The 12,117-nt window shown below is 38.3% G+C and overlaps 1 protein-coding gene across 1 annotated transcript; it reads right to left on the reverse strand.

The window, feature by feature from the left end:
* Positions 1–1,738: 1,738 nt before the first annotated feature.
* On the reverse strand, positions 1,739–4,800 carry LOC146322136 (G-protein coupled receptor 4-like). The gene is made up of 3 exons (XM_084725778.1): positions 4,612–4,800; positions 3,027–3,214; positions 1,739–2,931 (listed from the first exon to the last, which is right to left on the reverse strand). Exons 1-3 carry the CDS (start codon positions 4,798–4,800, stop codon positions 2,427–2,429), a joined length of 882 nt encoding a protein of 293 aa, XP_084581904.1. The 3' UTR covers positions 1,739–2,426.
* Between the last annotated feature and the right edge of the window lie 7,317 nt (positions 4,801–12,117).

Genomic DNA, 12,117 nt, shown 5'->3' on the forward strand with positions numbered 1-12,117 from the left:
CTCAAACTTTCAAGGAAACTTACTGCAATAGATTTAGTTTAGAGTTCAGAGTTTTGAGCTCAACTCAGACTCTAAGTTTTGGAAAAAGTTTTACCAACTACTAATCTTCTGTTCTAATTTACTTCTCTCCTTTACATAAATTTGAATCTTTTAGTTTGAGAAACCTCCCAAAAAAATCATATTTCAGAGAATTTTGTCTTATTAAAGTGAAAGTGATTAATGGTTAATATTCTAATATTTTCAACTTAAAACTGTTTCAATTTTCAGACACTCAAATAATGACAAATATGATTCAGTTTTGAAGTATTTTTTTTTAGATTTGGGATTATCTAAAGAAGAAAATTATGTCAACTAAAGATTATATGTTGAAATCTTGAGTTGTCTCAACTGTTTTTTTTAAATCTTGTATAAATATGCGTGCAAATTAATTTCTATGACTGCAGTTCTCTTCATCGCTACACATAAGAAAAAAATAAATGTAACAAGATTTACCTTTAGATTCCACAATATGAATGAGTTCCCTACACCAGTGTCTGATGGTTTGACCTCTTCATCTAAAGAGTCTTCAGTAATTTAAGTTATAATAGGTGTCAGTCTACAGGTCCTCCTCTACGGAAGTGAGAAAAACGTGGTCAGACCTCAACATGCATTGCAAGAATGTGAAACCAAGTCAGATTGTTGTTCAGTGACCACAGAGACCCTCATGCGAATGTTCACATCAAACTTGTTTTGATGAATTTTTCTACAGAGTTTGTTCTGAAAATCAACAGGTGTGTTGAAGACTGACATTATCAGTGGTGGAATGTAACTATATTTACTCAAGTTCTGTACTTGAAGACAAATTCAAGGCACTTGTACTTTACTTGAGTATTTCCATTTCATGCAGATTTATACTTCTGTTCCATCTCAGAGGCAAATATTGTACCTTTATTTCCACTACATTTGTCTGACAGCTTTAGTTACTAGTTACTGTACAGATTACAGTTTATCCTTCCTGTCCAGTGAAAGCCGTGTCCAAATGTGTCTGTGATAAACTGAAGCATGAAGTAGATGCAGTAGTGTAGCGTGTGGTTTCAGTCAGGGCCTTCAGTAACTAACTGAACACCCACACCCCCCAACCACACACACACACACACACACACACACACAAACACACACACACACACACACACACACACACACACACACACACACACACACACACACACACACATGCACAAAGTGGTCATATGTGTGCTGATAGAACCAAATCAGCCACTACTGCATAAACACCATCAAGACAGTTGTTGCCACTGGAACCAATCAGATAAACTGAGTCTGTTCATATTTTCCCAGGCAAAAGTTACAGTAAATAATATGCTGTAAGCAAATCCAGCATGTCGATCACTGAAACACCAACAAAATAAAACTTGTGTTAAAGCTACTACAGGACGTTTTTAACTGGTTATGAAACAGTTTCAGTTTTTTACTGATGTCTCTATATGACCTTTATAAGCAAACAAGGCTGTCTGTGAGGTTGTACTTTCCTATGTGGTTATTTTTTTCAGTCTGCCACCAGGACTGATTCTCCTTCAATCAGATAAACTGAGTCTGTGTTCACATTTCCCCAGGCACAACTTACAGTGAGAGGTATGTTGTGACTTGGCCAGTTAGTTAAAAAAGGAGGAGGAGATTTTTATTCAGTTCAATTTATTTTTGACATTATATTTTGTGGTTATGACAGTGGAAATACTACTGCTTTTGTCCACAGGGGCCTCTGAAATCAACAACATAGAAAAGTTCTTGGAGTAGCCTTAAGTAAAATTAAAAAGTTTCTTATTCGTACAAAAATAATGAAAAAGTAAAACAACCAAAGTTTTTGGATAAACACTGTTTGAGACACCATGACAGAAAAGAAGTCCTAAAAACTTTGCTTTCCCTGTGTTAAAAACAAATTTAAAGCTTTTTTTTTTTTTTTTTACACATTTTCAAAACATTACAAGAAGTTGCAGTGAGTAGAAGTTAAAAGTTTTATTTTGGATGTTATTTTTTGGTTACAACAGTGAAAACACTCCCGCTTTTGTCCACAGGGGTCACCAAAATCAACAAAATATGAAAGTTCCCTGTAGTATCTTTAAAAATGAAAGACAGACTTTTGTGATTAAACAATAATGATAATAGGCTTACAGCTAACTTACAACTAAAAACATAACATTATATTTTATTTTTATTATTTTATTTATATTTGTTGAAGCCATCACACTGAACCTGAACCTTACCAAATTATTTCCCAGCAACCACTGCTCCCTCAGTGCTGTTTCATTAGACATCATGTCAGTAGATGGCAGGTTATCTTCTCCCTGTCCTTCCTGTTTATCTACATCTCTTCTTCTTTTTTATCTCCTTCCTCTCCTACATGATGCTGACTGTGTAAATGTTGCCATCATTCATACTGGTGAACTGCTGATATCACTGCTGTCCATTCTGCAACAACACACAGAGGACAAAAGCTTGTCTATGGTCCCTTTCTTCATGAAAACATACAGAGTCAAGTCTGCAAGAGGACTCAGCCTAAGAAACATTTCAAACAGGATCCAGAGGGTATCGTTATTTATGGATTCTTCTGCCAAGAAAGAAATGGTGAAGGGCAGGAACAGCAGCATGTAAATAAACAGCAACAGAACCAAAGTTCCCACAATTCGTTGTTTTTCATCAGAGGGGACACGGCTGGCAGACAGGGCTTTGAGGGTCCCACCCAAGAAGAATATGAACAGTGGGAAGGGAAGGAGGAAAAAGACACCAAAGATGTTTTCTTGGTAGTGAACATCAACCTGGAAATATAAAATGAGAACAAAGACAAGAGCCAGGATCCAGACAACGACATAGACCACCACAGAGTTCTTGATGTTGCGTCTGGAGCTGTTCAACAGTGGGTAGGCGATGATCAAATACCTGTAATACAAGATATAATGAGGAGCTTTGTTATGATATAGTAATGTAATGCTCAGATATGGATAGAGCTACTGGACAGACAAATATGCAGATACCTTTCCAGGGCGACGCAAACCATGAAGCAAACACTGGCCACCAGACTCCAGTGGTAAATGAGATGCACAATTACAGAAACAAACCAAATATCAGGTTGTGCCACCAGAAGTATCAAGCAGCAGAGCCAGATGAGGTTGGAAATGAGAAGGTTGATGACGAAGATCGGACCAACATGATCATTTCTTACCTGCAGGAAAACATTGGTAAAAGTAAACAAACAGCTGTAAACATGTCCTGAACAAATATCACTTTCAGACCAAGAAACAACACATCGTGGCCCAAACACATGTGCTCTGTTAAACATATACACATGATACAGATACAGATACAATGAAGTGAAATTAATGGGTTAGTGAGATATGACGACCTTAAAGCCAGAGTTTTCTTACATATATGTATGTGTGTGTGTCCAAACACACTTCCAGGCTATGTAAGGGTTATTTGACCAAGAAGGAGAGTGACGGAGTGCTGTGTCAGATGATCTGGCCTCCACAATCACCTAACCGAAACCCAAATGGTTTGGGATGAGTTGGACTGCAGCGTGAAGGCAAAACAGCCAACAAGTGCTCAGCACCTCTGGGAACTCCTTGAAGACTGTTGGAAAACCGTTCCAGGTGACTACCTCATGAAGCTGATTGAGAGACTGCCAAGAGTGTGCAAAGATGACATCAAAGCAAAAGGTGGCTGAAGAATCTAAAACATAAAACACAGTCTGGTTTGTTTAACACTTTTTTATTTACTACATAATTCCATGTGTTTCTTCATAGTTTTGATGTGTTCAGTATGAATCTATAATGTAGAAAGTAATAAAAAATAAAGAAAACCATTGAATGAGAAAGTGTGTCCAAACTTTTGACTGGTACTGTTCATATATATATATACATATATATATATATATATATATATATATATATATATATATATATATATATATATATATATATATATATATATATATATATATATATACTATATATATATATATATATATATATATATATATATATATATATATATATGTATATATATATATATATATATGTGTATATATATATATATATGTATATATATATATATATGTGTATATATATATATATGTGTGTGTGTGTGTGTGTGTGTGTGCATACATATGTGTGGTGGGCTTTTATGCTGAACACATGACAGAAGAGGTGGAGAAAGTGGGGCACATGCAACAAAGGGCTGCAAGTGGGAGCAAGCTCTCCACCAACTGAGCCACCAGGTCACCGAAACCATGAAGGTGGTTCTTTTTTTAACCTGGATAGATTACCACAACACATCTAACCTGCTCTGGAGGAAGTTATGTTCAGAGTTTAGGATTAAATCAGCTTTAAAATGCGTTGTCCTTTCACTAATTCTGCTCTTGATGCACTTACACATTGGAGTATGACATATACCCACTTTACAGCCTGCCTGTCACTTAGCATTTTATTATTATTAACACGATTAATAATAAACTATATTCTTAACATTAACACTTCGTCAAGAAAATCCAGATCTAGATCCTTGACAGACAGACAGACAGACAGACAGTGAATGAATAAATTTTAGACTTAATGTACATACCAGACTACAAAGAGCGTAGATGGCCACGAGGGTCAAAGGAAAGGTGATACACGTGATTACACATGTCGCCACAAACTGGATGAATAGAGAGTAGCTGACGCTGTCGTACATGCTGTCATGATAGTCGGTATAGTCGCCATAGTTGCTGTATTCATACAGTGTGAAGTTGTCGATGCTGAAATCTTCCATTCTTCAGAGTGAAACCTGTTGTTTGAGAGATCTGTTTATAGAAAGGGAGCAAGTTTTATAAAATCTACCAAACATTGTTCACTGATGTCATTCAAGTGTCATTGAGTACAAGTTCACACAAATACAGTATAGTTACAGTATAGTATACCAACAATTATATCAAACCAAAAGTCATACGTCACTGTAAACATGGAAAATTTGAGAAAACTCAAACTTTCAAGGAAACTTACTGCAATAGATTTAGTTTAGAGTTCAGAGTTTTGAGCTCAACTCAAACTCTAAGTTTTGGAAAAAGTTTTACCAACTACTAATCTTCTGTTGTTATAATTTACTTCTCTCCTTTAAATAAATTTACAACTTATTAAAGTGAAAGTGATTAATGGTTAATATTCTAATATTTTCAATTTATAACTTTTTAATTTTCAGACACTCAAATAATGAAAAGTATGATTCGGTTTTGAAGTCCTTTTTTTTAAGATTTGGGATTATCTAAAGAAGAAAATTATGTCAACTAAAGATTATATGTTGAAATCTTGAGTTGTCTCAACTGTTTTTTTTTAATCTTGTATAAATATGCATGCAAATTAATTTCTATGACTGCAGTTCTCTTCATCTCTACACATAAGAAAAAAATAAATGTAACAAGATTTACCTTTAGATTCCACAATATGAATGAGTTCCCTACACCAGTGTCTGATGGTTTGACCTCTTCATCTAAAGAGTCTTCAGTAATTTAAGTTAGAATAGGTGTCAGTCTACAGGTCCTCCTCTACGGAAGTGAGAAAAACGTGGTCAGACCTCAACATGCCTTGCAAGAATGTGAAACCAAACTAGATTGTTGTTCAGTGACGACAGAAACCCTCATGTGAATGTTCACATCAAACTTGTTTTGATGAATTTTTCTACAGAGTTTGTTCTGAAAATCAACAGGTGTGTTGAAGACTGACATTATCAGTGGTGGAATGTAACTATATTTACTCAAGTTCTGTACTTGAAGACAAATTCAAGGCACTTGTACTTTACTTGAATATTTCCATTTCATGCAAATTTATACTTCTGTTCCATCTCAGAGGCAAATATTATACTTTTATTTCCACTACAGTTTTAGTTACTAGTTACTGTACAGATTACAGTTTATCCTTCCTGTCCAGTGAAAGCCGCGTCCAAATGTGTCTATCTTGAATGTTTGTGATAAACTGAAGCATGAAGTAGATGCAACAGTGAAGCGTGTGGTTTCAGTCAGGGCCTTCAGTAACTAACTGAACACCCCCACCTCCACCCCCTGCACACACACACACACACACACACACACACACACACACCAGGGGTAACAAAGTAGAAAAGTTTCATGGAGAAGCTTTAAGTTATGAAGTTTCTTATTTGTACAAAAATAATGAAAAAGCAAAACAATTGCCATTGTTCAATAGACACACTAGTTAATACAGTAAACAACTAAACTTCTTTGTTTTTGTTCTAACAGTGGTGTCAGTTAAATAGTTCAAACTATTTAAATATTTACGAGATCAAACCAAGTATTTTGATTTCCACATTTCTTTTCTCATTGTTTTACAGATTTATATTTTTATGGCCTCCTAGAACTCCGTAAATGAACACACTGAGCCCGAAATCAGGAGAGAAGAACTTAAACTGTTTACATATATTTTTTTAACATCTCGATGTGGTGAGCCTGACAGAAAGAGTGACTTTTCGTGTTTTAGTGGTTCAGTTCAGTTTTTAGAGTAGATCACCACCCCAACAAAGTTAAGTTGAGATCTCTGGACAGGTTTTAGTTGTTTGGTACAGTTTTTCCCCACCCACACAGAGTGAAACCTAAAACATCTAAAATAAATTAATGTACCACTCAAAGCAAAATCTCAGACATTGGCACAGTCAACTCCAGGTGGCAGTTTGACTTGGGCAGTTGTTACCAACTGGCTCAAGGCCAGCAACAAAAAGGGAGGCCACACACAGATACAACTATGAAAGTTGATTTATTTAACTCAAATCAAATAAACAAAGTAAATAACTTATGGGATGTGTTTGTAGGAAAGTTATCAGTCATGTTAGTAGTGTATGGATGGGTGTAAGCATGGTGTAAAGTGTGTTGTAGGGTGCAACAAACCAAACAAAGAAACAGGCTGAAGAGGCTGCAGCAGGCCCAGCTGAGAGAGAGAGTGTGACCAAAAAGGGTGGTCCTTTATAACCTCTGCAGGCCCAACCCACAAGGGCAGGTGCCAGCAGGCACTCTCTCTCAGCCCCGCCCACCAGCCAACTCCCAGTAATTGCAAGAGAGAGCACAGTGAGACACAGGCAGGCAGACTGAACAGGGTCGTCACACAGTTTTGACTTGATCCCTGCAATTTTTCATAACAAACAATTTCATAATTCATAATCTCGATGTGGTGAGCCTGACAGAAAGAGTGAGAGAAGCTCACTCACACTTTGAGAAGATCCAACCCGCAGGAAGTTTCAAAGTGAGAGCGTCACTCTAACCATAGAAACTCCTCCTGCTCATGTCCAGAAGGGAATCTTTGATTTGCTGAACTTTTGATAGATCATTGTAAAAGGGATAGTTCACCCAAAAATGAAAATTCAGTCATTATCTATTCACCCACATGCCAAACTGAGGGTTTATTTTGTTAGTCCACAATGCTCTGCCTGCTTTCAACAATTTTGAGATGGCATTTTCAGAAGCATCTTCAACCAGCAGCTGCATTTCACACTTATCAATAAGAAGGGTGCCCTAAAACTGAAATAAGTGCACCATCTATTGGCCAGAATTGAAAATTGCTGTATTTTATCATGATTTAGGTGAAACTGTTCATGCCACAGGTACTGTCACTGCATATAAGGCCACTTCATCATTCAAGTTCTACAAGGGCCAGTATTTCTGAAAATATATTTCTTTATTTCTATTACTAACATATTTTGTCAGCTCTTCTTATTAAAAAACAATGGGGTCAATCATTTCCCAGACAGAGTGACCCCCATGTGCAGTGATGACCAGACGTTACTGCATTCCTCCTCCTAGAGGGCTGGTCAGACTGCATAAGCTCAACATCCTCAACACATCCTCAATTTAGGGGAGTGCTTCAGTCACAAGCTGTAGGCGAAGCTGCCAGAAAAGACCAACAACCGCAGTCTCTCCTGAACACAGTCAGAGTGATTCAGGAAATCAGGAAATACAAATTTGGGATGTTGACCCACGTATCACTGCTGCGTTTTCTGCACCCAGACCATTGGTTCACCTGAAGTACCCTTATTTTCACATCCCAATATACCCTCCACACAGGAAGTATCTTGCCATCGAAGGGATGAGCTACGTATATGTAGTCCTCCCTTCTGGTCTGTCTTTGAGCCCAGGGGTATTTGTGAAATACTCCAAGGTAGCAGTGGGACCACTATAGTGGTGTCCTCCCACCAGGTGGTGTCAGATCACACAAAGTTACTCACAGAGCACTTGGTGAACTTGAGTTTCACAATAAGCACAGAAAGTCTTTTTTATCCCCTCACAGGCCATCTCTTTTATTGGCCTGTTTATAGACTCAGCTCAGACCAGAGTGAGGCTGACTGGAGAAAGAGAGCAGGCACTAAGAGACCGTTTAGCTCTTTTTCACAAGGGGAAGACTGTGTCCCTCAGGCTTTGCCAAAGGTTGTTAGGGCTGATGGCCTGGTGGTGGTTCCACTGGGGCAGCTGCACATGAAGGGAATGCAGCATTGGGCAGCCTCTCGCGGGCTCGACCCATCTCATCATGGCTCACACAGGGTGAGGGTCTCTGTGGCCTGCAAACAAAATATTATATGACTGATAATCAGTCAGTTCCTCATCTAAAGAGCAAGGTGTCTTTCCCCTACTTGTGGCACAAATACACACACTCACACGGCCTGTGCCTCTGCCCCTTTTTGGCTCATATTTGAGCTTGAGCTTGATACTTGTTTTTGAGTTAATCTTGGCTAGTGTCAGAGTTTGTGAGGCAGCAGCAGTCATAGCATCAGCCACACGCTGCCACTCTGAATTAAGAAACATATTTGAATTTTCTCATAAATTACGCCCAAAGTTCACTGTAAGTATGCATGAAAAATATCACATAATGAAATTTGTGGGTAATTTCTGGGTAATTTCTTGGAAATTTCAGATGCTTTACTTGGTAACCGCCAGCTATATGATAGGGGTGCTAATATCACATAATTAACCATGAAATCTGGGGGTCCTTTGTAGGTAATTTGTGGATAATTTCTAAGAAATTTACCTGAAATTATGGGACCTTGAAACTGAAGCGTTACTGAAAGGAATAGTTACATTACTTTAATATTGTGATTGAACAGGTAATCAGTAACTTGACCAGAATATATTTTTAAAGTAACCCTTTATAAACATTTGTGTCGAGACACTTGTCCTCAGAACTACAAAATTAATGCGCCCACCATGACACTCGATAGTTGTGTCTCCTAGCAACCAAGTCCCTCAAAAGTTACAAGCTAGTTAGCTAACTAGCTACACCGTTTTGGGCAGTAGTAATTTTAGTGTTACTTCGTTTATTTCATGTTGTTATTCACACATTAACGCCGTTTAAATATCCTCGGACCTGTCTTTCTGGATGATCAGCATTTTTCCCCCTCTGATCAGCTGTTGTGGAGCGGATGATGACGTGTTTCCGCTCTCACACCCGACATTACAACAACAAGGCAGGAGGCGAGCAGAGCTGGGACGAAGAGGAGACGACGGTGCCACCGGAGTTAACAGGTACAGGGAGAAAGCACACTGAAGCGATGATATGACTCGTGTTGACGGAGTTCAGACGGTTTCGCGTGTTGTCACATCGGAAACGGTTCGTCATTGCAACAGAATTTATCGCAAAGCAGCAGCGGAGCTAACGTTAGCCAACAAGCTAACCGTGTTACCCTGGCTTCAAGACAAGGGTCAAAATATGAGCCGAGCTGCGAGGTGCGAGCTGCCTTATAAAGCTGGTGTAGTGAGTGTGTTTGTTGTTTGTGAACATTAAGCTTTCACTGGTAAACAGTAGAAGTAGCTACTTTAATCAGGAATCGCCGGGTTTAGCTTGACTCTGGGTGACTTACAGTAAGTTGTTTTGACAGTTTACTGTGAAGATGACGCAACATGGCAGGTGTTACTGTAAACTCAAACTCATGGCCCCACCTGAGCTGCGGTTACTTTCTGTTTTGATGCTTGAATGATTTCCCCCCATGAAATACAGACGTAGCTACGTGATTATTATCAGCTAGGCTAGATACAGCTTATGTACTGTGTGTATGCGCTCCAGTGCCTGGTGATATTCTATATTTGTCCTTAAAGTCAACAAGTCTCATGGGAAGACCGAAACCTAAAATGAATTAATCTCAAAGTGTGTAAAGCCAATGCCTGATAGCCGTGTGTAATAGAGCTCCATTGTTTTACAACAATAAATTATAACTTAGGACTGATTATATGTTTTTTATACAGAGCCAATACTGATTATTAGTAATCAAGGAGGCCGATAACTGATACTTGGAACCAATTTGCAATAAAAATGAAATTCTTAGTGTCAAAATGTAGAGGAACCATTTTCTGCTACTTTATACTTATCCTTTACTTAAATTTTGCAGAACATATTGTGCTTTTTACTTAATTGGGCTACATTTATTTGATAACTTAAATTAGTTACTTTTTATGTACAGTTTATCAATAACAATATACGGTAAATCCACTATTATGAACAGGTATGATGTATTATTAACCTGTAGATTAAGATAACCATCAGTATGACGTTACCTAATTAACAGTCAGAAAGTGCTGATGAAAACCAAGCTCCACGTCTCTGGCAGCATTCACTGCAAGGCATTAGATATGTCATATCATAGTCACTTCAATTCTTCTTAAGGTCTTCTGTAAGGGTCGCATGAACAGTTTGAGTCATCTTAGTAAACCCATACTTCAGTAACCCCAGGATATCTGTAGTTACCTGGTAATGAAATGAAAAGGCGCAAAGGAATCAGAATGTTTGTGGAACTGTAATGTTGTGTTGTTGAAGGCTCACAATATTTGGAAAACTTGGTGGCCACTTAAATGGAATACTTAGTGGCCAAAGAGTATCTTTTTGTGGCCACAGGTCGTGTTTAATGTCAGACCAGGTCACACAAGTTTTGATGCTATCAACATGCTAATATTTCCTATGAACCTATGAGTCCTCAGTAGTCAATACTACATTATTACATGAGTGCTCAGTACAGACACCCATCTTCAAACTCAGCCTCCTGTTTGATCTCCAGACAGCATCTTGCGCGGTTGTGACGCTGTTGCAGCGACAAAATCTGCCCACAGACAAACTGACAGACATATAAACACCTGGCGAAGTACTCAAAACCGATTGTGTGGTAGCTGCTGCTACAGCAGGTGTCTCCGCGACTACATTTTGGCATGATGACACACACACACACACACACACACACTCTGAAACTTCTGCCACCACATACTATAGTTTTAAGAGGCTAAACTCATATTGAGCAGGAGAAGAACACGAGAGCCAAATACTGATCATTTATAATGCAGACGTTAGTCTACTGGTCATATAATTTCACTTTACAAGTTTACACTCAGGTCCCTGCAGGGCACACAATTACTACCAGTCAAATAAGTTCTTGTAAAATATGCAAATAACTGGTAGATTTGCTTCTCTGACCAGCCAAAAAAAGTAGTCCACCAAAAAAGTAGTCTGCTGAAAGTAAAATTTGACCATTCACTAAACATTTGGCCTGTGAACAGACAAGTTCATTTAGCACCCTGATTCCTTGTTTAGTAGGAAAATCTAGCCAAAACCACAATCTCAAACAACCACCCTGCAATAACCTCTGCCTCCAAGAAGGCTATTGACAGCTTTAGAGAGATTCAGTTTTACGGTAATTTTGGAAGCTATGGTTTATGTTGCTGTTGTAGGGTAATATGTTATTCTGAGAGGTGTCTCTAATTTATAGTGCAGTACAATTCAACAGCACCACAAACTATAGCTTATAAAGTGACTGGCAGCTGACTGCACACTTATTTATCATCTAAATATGGCTGAAGTGAAAAATATTTTAACGTAATGGGTGGTCAAATAAAAGTAATAATAATAATAACGCTATACAGCCAGGTGTAATATGATTTAGTATGACACTGTCAATCCATAGTGTATGGAAAAACTTCCTTCCCAGTAAAGACACTCAAACTCCTCTCTCCTCTCTTTTCACCAGAAATCCCACCTGTCACCACAGAAGAACTCCCCATCGATATAACTGGAATCCACCAACCTTCCCAACAGATGAGGCCGATGGTATAGAGGG

The sequence above is a fragment of the Lutjanus erythropterus genome, chromosome 9 (genome assembly GCF_056507025.1).
Source record: "Lutjanus erythropterus isolate fLutEry1 chromosome 9, fLutEry1.hap2, whole genome shotgun sequence".
Lineage (NCBI taxonomy): Eukaryota > Metazoa > Chordata > Actinopteri > Lutjaniformes > Lutjanidae > Lutjanus > Lutjanus erythropterus.